This window comes from Pogona vitticeps, chromosome 13 (genome assembly GCF_051106095.1).
Source record: "Pogona vitticeps strain Pit_001003342236 chromosome 13, PviZW2.1, whole genome shotgun sequence".
In the NCBI taxonomy this organism is placed as follows: Eukaryota; Metazoa; Chordata; class Lepidosauria; order Squamata; family Agamidae; genus Pogona; species Pogona vitticeps.
In genome coordinates this window covers 20,609,339-20,626,664 of record NC_135795.1, presented here as the reverse complement: position 1 = coordinate 20,626,664, position 17,326 = coordinate 20,609,339, and the positions used below count along the sequence as shown (strand labels likewise).

The following is a 17,326-nucleotide window of genomic DNA, read 5'->3' as shown; positions in this document are numbered from 1 at the left end:
TTTTCTCTACGCCAGTCCTCCTTCTTCCTCCCTCTCAGAACTCACGGCCACACACATGGAAATGGGGCTGCCCTCTGAGGAGTCCGGAGGACACTTATTTCCAGCCTGTATCGCATTGGGGGGGGGGCTTCTTGCTGCTGCTGTTATTTGCATCGTAGCAAATCGCCAGCGGAGTCAGTTTTGTGAGATATGATTTAGAAGACTCCTTAGTGTGTGGGGCAAAAAAGAGAAGGGAAAAAAATGGACAGAAGCCAGGTGGAAAACAGGTAGAGCGCCACGGTTGGGCGCCGGCAGGTCGCCTTTTAACTTAGGGTGACCCTAATAGGGTTGGTTCAAGGCAGGTGTGATGCTGAAAGAGCGGTTCCCCATTCCTGCCCTCCCTGAACCCGCCTCTTCCAACTCCCTAGGCTGAGGCTCTGTCCAAAACACCGTGCCAGCTCTCGCTGAGCGTGCAAGGCGGGCGCAGCCTCAAATAAATCTTCTTCTGCTGCAGCAGGTGAGAAGGGCAGGAGCCACGAGGTTCCAGGAGAGACCCCTGGCTTTTGGTCAACGACGGGCCCAGCCTCGCCTCCTTGCAGGGTTCTGTTTCTAAAAGGAGGACCGAGGGTTTCCCCATCAGTCCAAAGGCCAGTAGCCCACGGCTAGTCCCAGACAGAGGAGACTTCATGACTGAACTGGGGGGGGGGGGATGGAATTGTTGAGCTGATTCGGTGGCCCAAGAGAGTCCCCCCCCCATATCCTCACCACCAGCATCTCCCGGCCAGGGTGGCCGCTGTACTCCGGAAGAGAAACTTCACCGCCTCTGCAAAACACCAGGTTCGGGAAGAAAGAAGAGGCTGCGGAGCCAGGCGGCTTTCCCCAGCTGAGCAATGAAAAGGGTTATTCTGCAAAACTTCATCTGTCTATCTCTGGCCAAAACATCCGTGAGCACCAGAGGAGTCCTGCACAGTGGGCGTTTGTGGTTTTCGTGTGTGTGTGTGTGTGTGTGTGTGTGTGAGAGAGAGAGAGAGAGTGAGAGAGAGAGAGAGAGAGAGAGAGAGAGAAGTTTTTCCTTTGGACATTCCTCTCCTTCTTTCTCCGCCCTTCCCTCCAGTGGAAAGAGAAGCAGGTTTGGAAAGGGAGAGGAGGACCTAAACCCTCCCAACACCAACCCAACCGCCTTCCTGCCCCCCTCCCTCCCTCCTCCTCCTCTGTCCTTCCCCACCCTGCTCTCGCCTTCTGACATCACCGAGCACTTCAGGAGGCGGCAGCAGCAGCAGCCAGCCAGCCAGCCCTTCTGCACCGGACGCCGGACGCCTGCCTCGGCCAGTCGCCCCCCAGAGTGGCCCTTCTCGCCCACCCGTGAGCAGCCAGGCAGTGGGGGGGGGAGGGAGGGAGGGGGAGGAAGCCCGGTCTCCAGTGGCTTCACCGGTGTCTCCCACCCGGTTTGCATGGGACACGTAAATATGGGAGCCAGATGTGCAGAAGGAGGGCAGGCGGGTGGGAGGGCGCAGGGAACAGGGGAACTTGAGGAGCCAGGAGGCCGAGCGGCGGCTGGAGGCTGCCCCAAAGGAAAGCAACAACTTTTTTGGTTGTTGTGGGTTTTTCAGGCTCTTTGGCCGTGTTCTGAAGGTTGTTCTTCCTGACGTTTCGCCAGTCTCTGTGGCCGGCGTCTTCAGAGGACAGCAACCTGTGCTCTGGTGTAGTCGGCTTGGGAGTGGAGTACTTATGGCTGTGAGATGAGCTTTTGTCTATTTCTGCAGATTGGTGATTAGTGTGTCTTGTTGTGGATGTATTGTTGTGATAAGAAGAGATTATCTGTCACTGTGGTTGATGGGTGTCATTAGCTGGTCTTTTGTGTGTAGTGATCACTGGTCCTTGTGGCTGGGTAGAGTTCGTTGACCTTTTGCACGCTGTATTTTCAGTGGTGGGAGCCAAGCTTTGTTGAGTTTTAAACTTTCTTCTTTTTTGTTGAAGCTCTGGTGGTGCTTGTGGATTTCAATGGCTTACGTGTGCAGTCTGACGTAATGATTGCTGGTGTTGTCCAGTATTTCGGCATTTTGAAATAGAATTTCATGTCCAGTTTGTTTTAGGGCATGTTCAGCTACTGCCGATTTTCCAGCTTGTTTTAGTCTGCAGTGTCTCCTGATAGAATTCTCCCTGCCCCCTCCTTCCATGCTGTGGCAATTTCAACAATGATTGCCTCTTTCTCAGGTGAAGCAGGAGACTGCTCAGATCAGGGAGTTGCCTGGCCACCAGCTGCCTTACGCTCCTGCTTCGCCTGAGAAAGAGGAAGCATTGGCTTTGCAGGCAGAATGCCTTGGGGTTGCGGTCCTGGCGCAGATGAACCCCCCCTTCCCCCCCAAAAAAGCCCAACACTGATTTTTTTGTGTGGGAGCAAAGAGCGGGACAGGACGGTTCCCTGTCTGATCGAGGAGGTCAATACTGCCTGCTGCTCCAGAGCTTGTGAGGAGGGCAAGTCCCATAATCCCCATTTTGAGACTACAGGTCCCAGAACTCCCCATGATTTGCAGGACAGGGATGAGCGGGGGGGGATGTAAGATTTGGGCGTTACTATCCCGGAAAGTCAGGGCTCTGGCTCTCCACTCTGGAATGAGGAGCTTTGCCATCACCCCAGGTGCTTCCGAGGAGGGAAGGGTGGGTTTTCATGATGGGAAGACCACTCCCTACCCACCCACCGCCCCCTGGCACAGTGGGTGCAGGATTCTTCCTCCCACCAGGCCCCCTAATACTTTCAAAGGAGCAGCAGGTGAGGAGGAACAGGCGTGGCCGACAGGTGTGGTGGGTTCCTCCTCCGAGGCCTCTCGGCAGAGGAGCACAGCCTGGTGCCGTGAGGGGCACCCTCCCTCCTGGCATCTGGAAACCGCCCCGCTCTGACCCTGTCGCCTCGCCACACACCCCTGGGCTTCACCTCTTTCTTGTCCTTCTTGTGAGACCTGGGCATGGGAGTCGGCCGGCAGCATCAGCCGGGCTTTGATCATAAACCATTTTATACAGTGATGGGAAAAAAAGTTCTCTCTTTTTGACCATGTGGGGAGGGGGCTTGCTTACCCTTACAACTGGCTGAGCAGGTCCGAAATCGCATCAAAACATGCCAACGAGCCAAGAAATAATAATAATAATAATAAAACCCTGGGATCAATCTGATTCTAAACGGTAGAAAAGAGCCCACCAAAGGTGTGCAGAGACCCCTGCGTTCGAGGAAATACCCACAGCTGAAGATCCAAGCATCTCCACGGACTCAGGCTTTATCTTTGGCCGGGGGGGGGCTTGCTTTCGATTCCCCCCCCTCCCGTGGGCGTGGCACATCAGGATCACGCCTTGAGATGAGACCTGGAGGATAGGGCCCTGTCAAGGGCTTCCTGTTTCAGGGAAAGATGCCCCCTGCTCTATAGTTTAGCGTAGGCAATGGCTAAAAAAACATATCGCTCCACCTGATTTCGAGAGACGTAACTTGCTCTGGAACCAACCTTGCTACATGATGATTCTCTGCGAGGTTATTTTCGTGCCACGAGGGATGGCGTTCATGAGGCGTTGATGATATATGTTCTGTTTTGTTCTGTCCTGGGATGCCTTGGGAGAAAGGATAGCATAATTAACGTTTTAAGAAGGATTCGCTCATTTCACAGTTTGTTTAGCGTGTTTAAAAACAAGTACCTTCAAGGGAGCCAAGTCCAGAATTGCATCACTTAGAATCACTGAGATGCAGTTCCTTATAGTTTCACCCAAACCGGTAATACACACTTTGACTGTTGTGTTTTTTTTTTAAACGAGATCCATTGTTTTAGCCATGAAGGCAGCCCGTTGAGAGGGGCACCCAGTCTGGCAGGGGCCTGGAAAGGACCCCACGGAGACCCGTCTTGCTCCCAACCCTGAGGTTTCTGGACACAGTCAAAGATGGCATGGAGACCCCTTGCTTTTCAATGCCGAGCAGAAGGGCTCCTGTTGCAAAGGGAAGGTTACGAGGTCCATGCAGAACACCAGCAGAGAGTCCTGCGGCACCCCCCAAAAATCAACATGTCTCATTCAGAAACCAGGTTTCTTGGTCTGCAGCCCCTCTTCCTCAGGCGCGACTCAGTTATTATGGCAGGGAACCTCTCAGCCACCTCTGGCCTGTCTGCCCACCCCCAGCCAGAGGGGCTTTGCCAAGAGACCCCCCCCCATAAGCCCCACATCCTCAGAGAGCAGAGACAGCTGCTGGCTTGAGGGTCTTCCTTCGGAAGCAACAAGTCCAGGTCCTCACAGCACCAGCCGAATCCACTCCCCCCTCCTCTCCTTTTTCAAGCTGGATCCCTTTTCTGGTTCTTGGGGGTCTGGAGCCCAATTCTCATCCCCTGCAACGGCTGCAGCTTGCACTCAGCCGGAACGTGAACCAGGTGCCTCTCCAAAACCAGACCTGGCTGTGGAGCTGGCGGTTAAGGACCTTGTACGTGAGATGCCATGTAGGCCAGGGCTTCACAATTAGAGGGTTTGCTTGGTCCAGTGTGTGTGTGTGTGTGTGGGGGGTTCCTAACCCTGCTCTGGATGCCCCTTGTGGGAGCTGCAAAACCCTCCTGGGGGATCCAACAGAGGTGGGTTCCAGGGTGGTGACTTTTTGTGCAGGCAGACATTTATTTTGTGCTGCCACCAGTACAATTTCAGTTCTAGCGGGCCATAAAGCATCTGCGGGCGAGGGAGGCGATACTTTGGCCATTGTGACTTTACAGCAAGGAGGCTCCGGAAGCAGGGGGTAACACCCTGTCCTGCCCGCTCCTCCTCTCTTTGGTCCCCCGTCCACTTCGCGTCTAACCGACCAAACGGCAGGACAGCCCTGGGGCCCTCTCCAAATCTTGGCTTGGCGTTAGAGGATGAAATCGCTGCTTCTTCCTTGGGAGCAAGAACACAACCCCCCAAGTGCCAAAAGGATTGGGTCACCGAACAAATCCTGAGGGTTCCCTATAGGGTGTGTACCACCAGCCCGGGGGGGGGGCGGGAGACCCAGGGTGCACATCTGGCACAACGGCCCGTTTCTGTCTGGCACAGATCTCCCATCTGCGGGACAGGAGAGAAGAAGCCATAACTTATCACGGAGGGCGACAGGAAGGCAACAGAACGTGGGGCACAGCAGGAGAAAGGAAAATAGGATAGAATTTTTATGGAAATAGCAAAACTCTCCTGGTGGACCCAGAGGATGCGTGTTCAAGAGCAGCAGCTTCTGTGGCCTGCATACAGTGAGAGTTATATGCAATATGAAGAAAGTCAAGGAGAAGGAGTTTTCTTTCGCTCTCTCTCTTATACTAGTAGAGCCCAATGGGCTCTTCCACTGAAAACAAATTTAGCGAGGGCAAATGCTCCAGGACAGGGAAAAGGCAGGTCTTCTTTCTACGACGTGCAGGGGTGGCTGCCAACCCGGAGGGCTTCCCAAGGAGGCTGGAGAGAGGCACAGAGCCACCCATGGGCCCTCGGTGGCTGTAAGTCGGGGTAGCTCTAATCGCCTCCAGGATCCGAGGCACGGAACGCCTGTATGCCAGTGGCCAGGGCGGGCGAGACGTACGATGACAGCGCTGTGGCGGTCCTCTCTCTCTCTCGCTGGCCAACTTGCCCTAGGCGACCGGCTGATTCATGGGCTTTCACTCTCATCCACCGCAGCTCTTCTCAGGTTCTCGCAAGCCTTTGGGCATCAGCGAAACACACAGGCTTGGCCAAAGAAGTTTGGCTACTGTTCAGGAGCCCAGGTGGGAGGCAGCCCCCCCCCATGCCTTGATGGGCACATGCAAATAGAATAGGATGGGAAAGAAGCAGGAAGGAAACATTCAGTGGATGAATAGGGTTTTAGAAAGGGGCAATTTAGAGAAGAACAGGGTGGGGCAACTTGCTCCGAGGCCCAGCTTCCCCCGTGTCCTGGAGATACGAATCCAGCAGGGATCTCTTCCTGCTAGAATGACTTAGTCACCACTTTACTGTTCAGTTTCACACCTATGGGGCTCTCCTTCCTCCCTACTGGATTTTCCAAGCCACCCTGCGAGGAAGGTCAGGCTGAGGGGCTCCCTTCCCTGCACTCCTTTCCTTGCAGAGGTTCCTCGCTGGGGAAGACCGTGAGGTCAGAAGGCCGGCAGGGCCCAGGGGTCACTTTGTGCCAGCTGCCTGCCCGCCTGGGTTGGACGCTCCGCTGTGGGAGACACAGGGAGGCCTTCACAAGACAAAGCCTTGAACGCTCCCCCCCCTCCTCCGGCTTGCCCAAGGATGGCCTTCAGCGTCAAGGCCTGGGAAAGGGTGGCCCCAGCTCTGCCTGCCTGTCATCGGCCTGACAGATGCCCCGAGGCGGCTGAGCCCAAGGTTGGAAGTTGCCAAGGTGGGTGGGGAGGGAAGGAAGGAAGGAGGCACCGGAGAGAGGAAGTGGCCTCCATCCAGCCAGACTGGCGCTCCTACTACGCCTGGCAGTCCCCTGGCCGGGGAGGAGGAACCACCTCCTTGCACGTCTGCTTTCCAAGCAGGGTCGGAGGCTCCAGAGGGCCGGAGGCGCAGATATGAGGCAAGAGCAGCAGGCGCATGGGAAGTGGCGGCCGGACCCAAACCTGGCACAAACACGCTCTGGGTGTGCAATGTGCGGTCGCCTAGAGGTTGGGAGGATTACGTGACAAGTTATGTCATTAAGGGTAGCGCATTGCACTTCTCCCTCCCCTTGTTTCTTTAAAAATAAAATAGTTTTTTTTAAATTTTTTTTTTTTAAAAAGAGGCTTTACATCCCAAAAGCAACCGAACAAGTGGGAACAAGACCAAGGAGCTTTTGCATCAGGAATGATGCAGGGTTGCTTTTTAAAAGGAGCCCCTTAAAGCGGTTCTGGTGTTTCGTGTTTTTCGTGTTTTGTGCCCTCCCTCTTGTTGACTGCAAAGTCTCCGACTTCAAAGCAGAGGAGAAGTCCTGTTGGCCTTTCCATGTCCACCGTTTCCCTCCTGCCAGGCACCGTCCCCAGGATTGCCAACTCGGACTGGCAGCCGTGCCTCGCCCAGGGTCCCGGACAGGTGCCTTTCCCAGCCGTGCCTGGGGATCCCCAGGGGTCCTCCCATCCGAGAACTAGCTGGGCCTGAGCCTGTGGAGCTTATGAGCTCAGGCATCATCGTACGGAGGATCACTGGCGATTCAATGAGATGGCTGTTGGATTGGGTAGTGGATGAGCAGCTGCGGGGGGGGGGAGCTCGCTTCTCTCCTCCCCACCACAAAAAAGGGCAGACACTTGAGGTGCAGCAAATCCACGATCCTTCCCCTTCCGCACAGGCAGGGTGTCCAAAGCTCAGGAAATTATTTTTCATGCAAGGGTGGAGCTCAGAAAAGGTCTCTCCTGCAGACTACAACTCCCACAATCCCCAAGCAAGCACTGTCGCTGGGGAGTCATGATTCCACAAGCGACTTTTTCCTGGCTCCGCACATTTATTTATTTATTTATTGGACTTATATGCCGCCCCATAGCGCTACAAGCACTCTCCGAGCGGTTTACAATTTTTAATTATACAGGTTACACATTGCCCCCCCCCAGCAAGCTGGGTACCACATGAGGCAGGAGGTCCCGCGAGCCCCTTTCCCTGTCCGTGCCGGGGAAAGTGACAAAAGGGAAGAAGGGAGAGTTTGCAACCTTTTCAATGAAACACCAAAAGGTCCCTCGGCCAAAGGGTTGGGCCGGCTGTGACCGCGGGCGCCCCACCTGCTGGTTGCCCGTGGCACTGCAGACCTGAAGGGAAGCATGTGCCAGTCCTCCCTTCCAGCAGTGCCAGGTTGTGTGTGAGCAGAGCTCCCTCTTAGAATAAGCCGACCTTGAGGATCAACCGGCTGAAAAAGCAGGAGGTGAATCATCCTAATGAATTAACTCATTTAAATAAATAAAATAGCTGCCAAAAAAGAAAAGAAAAAAGGACTGGTAGGATTCAAGACAGCTGCACGGATTCTACCCTTTTAGGTTGTAGGTGGGAAAGCCAGGAGGGCCTGTAAGCTTTGGGGGGACTGCAGCTCCGAGGTCCTCTTGAAGCCTTTCGAAGTATTAAAGGGAACAAGCAGCACCTTCTTCAGTGTCATCAGGATAGGAAGGGAGCAGACGATGAAAAGGCAACGTGACCCGGCCATTTGGGCTCTGGCCATTTGGCACCAGCAGAAGTTTCTGGGTGGTTTCTGAAGGCAGTGACTCCCGTGTAACTCGCGGTACACCAGTCCAGTTGGCAATGGGTACAAGAATGGGTGTGTGTGTGTGTGAGTCTTTGTGCTGTTGACCGATCCTTAAACAGAAGGTATTTTCCTGAATGGAGTATCTTGGGACGCTGCGGCTTTATCCCACGGCAGGCGTCTGTGGGTTTGCTTATCAAGATTTGTCTCCTCCTCTTGGGCTGATGGATCCTTAAGGCGGTTCGCAATCACACTTTGTAATAAGAGACAGACGCACACACGTGGACAAATTCACACAGAGCTGCTGGCAAAACCAGCTCTGCCTCTGCAAGAGCGTTGCTTCACTGCCTGCTCTTTGGATTTTCAAAATAAAATTAAATAACATCACCCATTGCAGAAAGAGAGTCCTGCACCTTTTTTTGTCAGCCTGAATTGGGGCCCTCCTCCTCCCGCAAGATCCCATTCCAGCTTTTTCCACCACCCAACTCATGTTTAAAGTCTTTGGCCCCCTCATGGCTATTTCAGCCCTTTGTTTCCTATCAGGCTTGTCACGTGTGGCCCAAAATTCCTCCCTCTGCGGGTGTTGTGGCGAGGGGCAGAGGGCAAGGCCATTCACCCAAGAAATTCTCAGCCGACTGTGGCAGAGATGGGGGACTTGTGCCCATTCGCTGTTTTGGCTCCTGGCCATGCTGGTTGGCTGGTGAGAGGATTATGGGAGTTGTAGTGGGGGAAAAATTACTTTCTGAGCTAATGTACTCCGACCTCAGCACAAACTAGCAGGTAGATGACAATTCTTGGAAGAGGCACTAACCTGTAAAGGTCTTAGGATTTGCTTTCTCTCTTGATCTACTGACGGGAATGATGGATGCCTCTCCTGTTTGAGGCAAGGCAGGGACGGAAAGGCGGCCGAGTCCCGCACCACTGAGGTCCCATGAGCCCCCCAAACGAAGCCCTTCTTGGCTTCTGCCACCCACTTCTTTCTGTTCTCTAGAAACTTAACTGTGGGGCTGGAGAGAGCAGAGCGCGGGGAGCTTGGGATCTGGTGGTGGCCGCCTGGCCTTCGGAAACCTTGCCGTTAATTGGCTAATGACATCCTTGTGGGAGTCTTGAGGCTCATCATCCCAAAGCACGAGGAAATGATACTTGGCGCACAAAGCCGTTGATGTTCTTTCTTGGTGAATGACTGGACTTCCAGCATGTGCCTCCCCCCCACACACACAAAAAAGGAAGGAGGTTCAGGTTCACGCCACCAACGGACAAGCCCCATGCTTCCCCGGTTACGATCCGGGCCATTGGACTGAGTCCATAGTCTAAACCAGGGTGGGCAACCTGCAACCTTGCACAAAAAGCTGTTGGACTACAACTCCCATCAGCCCTGGGAACTTGGCATCTGGAAATCTCCCGTGTTCCCTGGTTCTGCTATAAACCCGAGTAAGCCTTGAACAGAAAAGGCTTTAAAACACGAGGGATGCTGTGGCTGGTAGCCACCGAGGTCTCCTCTGTAGGTGGAACGGGGTGGGGTGGGGGCAAAGGGGTCTCGTCTCACCGCTCGAGCCTGGGCACGTTATCCTTGTGTTGGATTACAACTGAAGGTGGCATTTTCAAGTGGAACACGAAAATTGAGAAAAATGTTAATTCCGCTGGTGAAGTTGGGAACGTTTTCTATTTACTCTACAAAGTTACTGTGTGGATGCCTTTAAAGGAACCTTTAAGAGGCCATTTTGGCAGGAAACTTTCCCCTCCCCCCCCCCCCAATTAGGCTATGCCTGAGTTTTAAACATTTTCTTCTGCCACAGGTGCAACAAGTCACAGAAAAAGTAGTAGGGGCTGACTCCTGTTGAAAAGGAACTTTCTAGGATCTCGTTATTCCTTAAGCTTCGAAAGTCCGCAGGGCTCTTGAGCGGGCCGAGTTAAGCCTCTCTCTTCGATCAGGATGAGTTTTAGGCGAAGAGAAGAGAAATGAGGAGCTGCTTTGGACAAAATGGAGGCAGGGACCTGCAGACGAGGTTCTGCGTCCTTTTGCAAATCCCGACCCCCTTTTCCTCCTCCTTTTTCTTTGCAGCGGCTGTGCCACCTCCTAAAGCCACTCCTCCTGTGCAAGCATGCTGATCCTCCTGGCGTTCATCATCCTCTTCCACATAACCTCAGCTGCCTTTTTGTTCATCTCTACCATCGACAGTGTGAGTTTTGCTATCCACTGCCATTTCCATTTGAGGTGTGTGTGTGTGTGTGTGTGTGTGTGTGTGAGAGAGAGAGAGAGAGAGAGAGAGAGAGAGATCAGAATGATGACATTGATGTGTCTTTGAAAGTCTGCATTAACGCCAGGGAAGGTGAAAACGAACTTCCCCAGCCTTCAGCAAATTCCTTCCTGTCTGCAAAATGTGGCTCATGGCCCTTCTGGCTTAACCGTAGGAACCTCCTCAGCCCCAACAGCAACGGGCCGGACGGTGCATTGCTTGAAGGCCACAAGATGCTGCCTGCCTGCTTTGGGGGGGGAGGCTGCCCCTTGCTCCCAGGAAGGAGGGAGGGCAACGTTTGGTGCGGAAACAAAGCCCGCTGCAAGTGTGCACCTTGTGTCCAAGCCAGAACCTACCCCCGGAAGCAAGTCCTGGGTAAATGAGGGGCTGGGAGTCGCAGGCCCCGCTCTCTACATTTGGTCTTCCCAGAGGTGCCAGCCTCTGCCTGAACGACTGCCACATGGGGCGGATAGACCAGGGCTGGGAAAAAGGCCTTGTGTGTTGGTTGGGGATTCTGGGAGTTGTTGTCTGAACATACCGCTTTTCCAGCCTCCACACTGAATCAAGCGCTGGGGAGGGGGGGCGGGCAGGCAGGCAGGCAGGCAGGCAGGCAGGCAGGCAGGCAGGCAGGCAGGCAGGCAGGCAGGGGGCCTCCTGCAAAAGGAAACGGGACAAATGGCAAGGACAGACAGAGAGAGGCACCCAGCATCCCACAGTCTTTCTGTGCAATTCAACCGCGGGCCCCCCTTTTTTTGCAGGCTTGGTGGGTCGGAGAGGGTTTCTATACGGATATTTGGCACTGGTGCTTCAATGGGACGAACTGCACAGCGCTTGACAACACCTTCTCCGGTAAGTCTCAAGCCGGACTTTCTGGGGCTGGATGGAAGAGGCAGAGAGAGACCCCCATGGCAGAGGAGGTGGGTTCGTCCTCTCCTCATTCAGGCGCCGTTGTGAAAAAAGGGGTGCCCTGACCTCCTTTGAATGGCTCCTGCCAGCTCCTTTCTGCACACAGCTGCTTTCGAAGCTGAGGGCGGGAGGGAGGCTTGGCTTAACACGGCCGGCTGGCAAGCCTGGTCTGCAAGGAACCTATTTTGTCACTATTTATTTCCTGCAACTGGAGGGAGAATGGTGGCCGGGCAGGGGAGAGAGAAGTAGGCGTAGAGGGGGTTTCCTCTCCAAAATCCAGCTTCCTTATGGGACACCCCCCCTCCCTCCAGCATCTTGCTAGGTAAGGATCAGATTGTCCTGTTCCTGCCCCAAAGTGTGTCCACGACCATTTTGCACAAGCTCCTCTCCTGCTGCAGATGAGGAGGAAGGGTGGGTCCCCTCCCTGCCTGAACTTAAGGAGTTCCTCTGTCCGGAAGCTGCATTTTGGGGAGGGCGCGAACTCAGGAGAGTTGGCAAGGGGCTGGCAGCCCTTTTAATTGTCATTCAGCACAAAGGATGGTGGAGGAAAGTGGCGGGCAGGATGCGGGTGGGTCTCAAGACGGAAAAATTGGAACGGAAAATAAACGTTTGGCAAGGCAAGGCACTGAGTTAGCGCAAGGAGCAAATACCTAAAGAGGAAATGGACTCAAGAGGTGTTTTGCACACACAGGATGAGATCGGAGCTTGGAAAAGTTACTTTCGGGGGCTTCCAACTCCCAGCATCTATAGATAGCTCTGGCACTCTTCTCAGTCGGCTGTTTTCTGCGCACAGCAAGGGTCTCGCGCCCATACAAGTTTGATTTGGCTGTGACGGTGACCGTCAGCGCTGGCAGGGCTGGGGGAGGTGGGGTCTCCCCTCTGAGGGGGTCCTCTGATTCAGACACAGTTACAAGGGCCCCCCACGTTTTGACTGGCACCAATAAAAAAAATAACAGTGGAAAAGAAGGGGGAATGGACTTTTCAGTGGGAGAATGGAATTAGAAAAAAAAAGGAAACTGTGGGGGTTTCCCAGTGAGGGATCTCCACTCCTGGCATTTGCAGTCCCCAAAAATAGCTTTTCCAGGTTCCGAATCTTAGCCCTTGGCCAGAATATCCGGGGCCTACCTGCGCTCTCTCTCCGTCTCCGCGGCGTCATCGCCCTTCACACACAGCGCAGCCTGCGAAGCGTGGCCTTTCAGGTGCTTCCAGGCAGGCGGATTCTGTGGCCTGGCTGTTAAAACTGTCCCACAACCGTATTAATTGCAGACTATGAAGCGATACAGGCCATTCAAGCCACGATGATCTTGTCCACCATCCTCTGCTGCGCGGCTTTTTTCGTCTTCATCGTTCAACTCTTCCGCCTAAAGCAAGGGGAGAGGTTTATTCTGACGTCGATCCTGCAACTCCTGTCCTGTGAGTATTGCCGCCCCCCCATCCTAAAATACCGGCAGCCCTCCTCCTGTCCCAGCAGCAGAGGGGAGGTGCAACTCCCCTGGGGGGGGACACGCTCCAGCCAGGGCGCCTTCGAGAGACCACGTAACCGCCTTTTAGAACACCCACAAAAAGAGAAGCCACCGTGGCTTGTGGAACTTTATGGCCCTCAATCCTCCTGGATTTGTATTTCAAGCTTTTTTTGGGGGGGGGGCTCTGCATTCAGTCTCCTCCACAGACACCTCCAACGTCCTAAAAGAGTCCAGAAGTCCATTTCTGGTTTGGAAAACCCAGTTCAAGGCTTCGTTTGGATTGCCCCCTTTCCCCCCCCCTTCCATTTCTGCACAAGGAGGATATTCGCTCTTTGAGGCTTCCTCGTGCGGAAGTGGCTTCCCCCACCCCACTCCGAAACACACCAAAACCATATCCTTTTCATGGGGAAAATCTTCCCCACAGGCCAAAGGAAGGCCTTTCCCTGCTTTATGGGACGCCGGATTGGGGGGGGGGATCTCTTTCCCCCCTCCCACCGAAAACAGGTCAGAACCCAGAACCCCCCCCCCCCCCAAGGCTTGTCTGTCTCCCAAGTAAGACTCCTTCCTTACTCCTTCTGGCAGGTCTGTGCGTGATGATTGCGGCCTCCATTTATACCGACCGACACGAAGAACTGCACAAAGACCCCCACTACGCCGTCTTTGGCGTGAGCGGGGGCCAGTACGGATACTCGTACGTCCTGGCCTGGATCGCTTTCGCCTTCACTTTGCTGAGCGGCGTCATGTACCTCATCTTACGGAAGCGCAAATGAAAGGGCAGGAGAGCAAAGTCAGGAGTGAGCCCGAACCCTAACCCGCCCCTTCTCCACGCAGTCCCTGCTGGAAATCCAGTAAACCCCCCCCCCTTTTATTTTTTTATTTTTATTTTTTTTGTATATAGTCAGAAGCAGTTTTGTGGCAAAGTTACAGCCGTTCCTTTCCCGGCCCCTGGTGCGAAACAAGGACCTGTGAGAGACAAGGAACGGCAGGTGGGTCGGAATGGCCGAGCCACCCAGGTAGGGATGGCAGATATGAAAACGACCTGCCGTCTTCAGGGACTCACCTTGGCAAACCCTCCATCACTGGTGGGGTCTCTTTGGGCCATTTCTTGTGACGTGGCCCCCAAAGCAGCCGTCTTGTGGGCTGGCATTAACGAAACACCGGGCAGCGGGTGGGGGGGCCTCCGGGATTCCTGCTGACAGCTGGCAAGAGCGCCATGCAAGCAACCCACGGCCAGCCGGGCACCTGAATTCTCTCTGCAGAGATACGGAGAGTTCTACGCCGTCTGAGTGGCTCCTGGACCCCCAACGGGTCTGGGGGACGCGTGGTTCCACCCACTCGGCGTTCCTCTTTCAGGGCCAAGCACGCCCTGGCGAGGGGTTCCCGGATAGTGAACCCAGGGTGGTGGTGGGGGGACGGCACCGTCGGTTTGTTCCTTGAGACACCCCCTCCCCAGGGCAGCAACCCATGCCCAGGCCGCACGGGAGCCAGGAGCCTCTTGGCCGCAAAAGTCCTGCGCACGGCGGCTCGAGGGGCACAGAAGGAGCACTCTTGATGGGTCACGAGGCCAGGACTTCCCTCAGACTAAACAACCGCTTTGGGACACTTGCACGCAGACGGTCAAATCTTTGCCTCCAAAGCTACCTCGAGAGGGTCCAAGTTACCCGCGGCCTCAATCCGCGTATCCGGAGCCTTTGGCAGAAAATGAGCTCTGCCAGCCCACGCTGCGAGGGTCATCTCCGCTTTAGCGTCTCTGTGTCTTCCTTCATTGTTACATCTTCCTGGCCTTTCAGAGGAATTTTATAAGGAAAAAAAATAATAATATTAAAACCCTTTGAGAATGTATTTTAAGTTTTTTTTTCCTCTGCCGAAAACAATCTGCAGAGTTCAGGCGGTATGGCTCGGGAAGGCGCTCTGCGGCTGAGCTGCTCCGGGCCCAAGTGGGCGGCCTCTCCGGCGCGCCCGTTGAGCGACGGAATGTGTCTCACCTGGCGTGCCGTCCTTCTGGCAAGGGGATTCTAGCTCGGAGGTCAAGCCCAGGCGCTCCTTTCCTGACGCAAAGGGAACATCCCTCGTGGAGCTTGGCAGGGCAACGCCAACTCTTCTGGGTTGGACTATTTCACCTCACTCGCCAAGGGAGGCGGTTTTAAACCCTGGAAGTGGGAAACCAAAAAGTCCAGTCACCACAGTTATATACCTCACACTGACTCTTTTCACCCCTTGGAGCCGGAGCACACCAGACCTTCGGCTCCAGCTCGGCCTTTCTCCCCAAACTCATTTGGGTTTTCCCCGCCTCTCAAGCCTTGCAAGCCCTCAGGCCGGTTAGTGCCTTCAGCCCTTGGCCCAAGAAACGCTCTTGGGGGGCAACTCCCTTTGAGGACTGAGGGCAGGCGTTGGAGGTGGCCACGGGGATTCCGAAGCACCTCGGGCTGCGCCGGGTGAGGATTCCCACCTTTTGCACAGGAGAGCCTGCTAAAACGTGTCTTGTGCTCTCCTGAAAGCTGCAGCGAAGGGGCCTTGGCACCAGAGAGACATCTGCAAACACGCTTTGGGCTCCTCTGCAAGGGAAACGAAGATTTGCTTCCTGGATCTCCATTAATGCCGGTCACGGTTTCTAAGGCAGCAACCTTTAACCCCTTTGCTAGGGGAAAAAGTCCTGCTAAAATCACCAGGACTTACTCCCGAGAAAGTCTGTTAGCGCCCCCCTGCGTAACTGTCTGCCAACTAAGGTCATCTGCCTTTTAAACAGACAACCAGCTGAGTTTTAATTAAAGGTGCCCGCAGCAACTTGACTTAAGCCTTCCAAGGACCTGGGGAACAGCGTGCAGGATGTAACCGAAACTCCTGCAAATGGCATAGAAGGTCATTTTAAATACATTTCCTTTTGCATCTGGTACTAGTAGAACCACAATAACAACTTTTTCTTTCACATCTGACCTGTCCTACCTTTAATCTGACGGAAATGAAGGGCACTGTAGTTTGTGATGGCTCAACGTTGGATCTGCAAGTGGGATCTGGAAGGCCTTAGGAATGGACTTTCTCGACAGATGGGAAATCTTGACCTCTTGAGTGTTCAGCCTGGAGGCAGGCAGTGCGTTGTGGCCTCTCCCAATTTGAAGAGACCCTTGTCCAGCAGGCCGAGGCAAAAAGACAGTCCCGAAACCAGCAAAATCAGGGAGCTAGGCGGGGTACAGATTGTATTTGTCTTCAATGTGGAAGGGATTGTCACTCTTGAATTGGCCTCCTACATGCTGCTCCAAGTCCTCCATACAGAGCATGTGACCATAGTCTCTGAAGGATGCCTAATCTAATCTTTCGAAAATAACCACGCTCTCAAAATCTGAACAGAAATTGGGAAAGAAGCCGTCTTGACTACCCAGGCCCCAAGCACCCACCTCCCTCCCTTGAACCCCGGTGCCACCCTTCTAAGGCCAGGCAGCTCCAGAGACATTTTACGGAATACCACCAAGGGCTGTTGTCCATTCAGAAGAACAAAACAGGCCAGGCGGTGGGATTTTATAAATGACATTTATATTTATGTTTTTAAAAAAGTTTTTTATATGTATAAAAAATATCAAGCAGTATTTACATAATTATATTTCTGGTCCTGTAAAAACCAGAAGCAGACAGCAATTTAGAAGAGGACCAAACGATCCGGGCTGTTAATTACGGACCCTCCTTCTAAAACAAAACCCACTGCTTGAGCTTTTGCATTTCCTCTAGAATACAAGGAGACTTCCTCCCCCCTCCACGAGTGCCACCATTTCCTTTAAAAACCCACAACATTCTGAATGTCTTAGGGGCTTTATTTTTAAGATGGCTAGCTTTAACTCTTCCGACTGTGTTGCAGTTGTTCCGTGTTTTATATTCCCGTGGTGTATATGGAAATAAAATTACAACCAGTGTTTTACTGACACCACATGTCGGTTCTGTTTCTGATAGCACCTCACTAAATCACTGTAGAAAATTATGCTCTTTTTTTGGCCGGGTGGAAATAACAAAAACGGGGGGGGGGAGGGAGGAGGAGAAGGCAAACAGAGCTGGGCATGGCAGCCCACAGACGGCGCCAAGGCACAGCAGCTGGCACCCTGTACACCACAGGCAGCTCCCACTTTAAAGAACACGGACAGGGACCCATGGTGCTGTTCAGAAACTGGCAGGTGAGCAAAAGGAAGCTTCCCGGGGCTGGAAGATAAAACTTTGACTCTCCTGAGAAAGAGGCTGAAAAGCAGGAATAGGTCTGCCAGAGGCTTCCTTGGCTCAAGTCTACTCTTGTGAACAGTGGGCATCAAGATGAGCCTGGATGCAGCACCCGAGGGGCAATGAAGGAGCTACAACAAAGCACCACCACCTGCTCTGCCTTCCCCGGAAGGCTGCCCTCCCTCCCTTGCCCGACAGGGGCTGCAGAACAAGGACAGACAACATTTCAGGGCAACAGGCAGGAAGGAAGCAGAATGCCAGGGGCTGGCAGAAACAAAAGTCTGGCTTAAATGTGTCCAGATCAGGATGCTCACAGGGCAACAGCCACACAGCACTGGGCCCAGAGTATTCCTGTAAGAAAATGCAGAATGGAGAGTTTCCCACACTTTGGT

The 17,326-nt window shown here is 53.9% G+C and overlaps 1 protein-coding gene across 1 annotated transcript; it reads left to right on the top strand.

The window, feature by feature from the left end:
* Positions 1 to 886: 886 nt before the first annotated feature.
* On the top strand, positions 887 to 16,650 carry EMP2 (epithelial membrane protein 2). Its single transcript, XM_072982672.2, has 5 exons — positions 887 to 1,341; positions 10,194 to 10,311; positions 11,127 to 11,217; positions 12,541 to 12,687; positions 13,320 to 16,650. Exons 2-5 carry the CDS (start codon positions 10,234 to 10,236, stop codon positions 13,505 to 13,507), a joined length of 504 nt encoding a protein of 167 aa, XP_072838773.1. The 5' UTR covers positions 887 to 1,341; positions 10,194 to 10,233; the 3' UTR covers positions 13,508 to 16,650.
* The last annotated feature ends 676 nt before the right edge of the window (positions 16,651 to 17,326 follow it).

Bases quoted from the DNA above. Each gene is read 5' to 3' on its own strand.
- EMP2 (XM_072982672.2), top strand. From the start codon at position 10,234: ATGCTGATCCTCCTGGCGTTCATCATCCTCTTCCACATAACCTCAGCT. The intron at 11,218-12,540 runs GTAAGTCTCAAG...TATTAATTGCAG, and splicing joins GCTTGACAACACCTTCTCCG to ACTATGAAGCGATACAGGCC. The intron at 12,688-13,319 runs GTGAGTATTGCC...TCCTTCTGGCAG, and splicing joins GATCCTGCAACTCCTGTCCT to GTCTGTGCGTGATGATTGCG.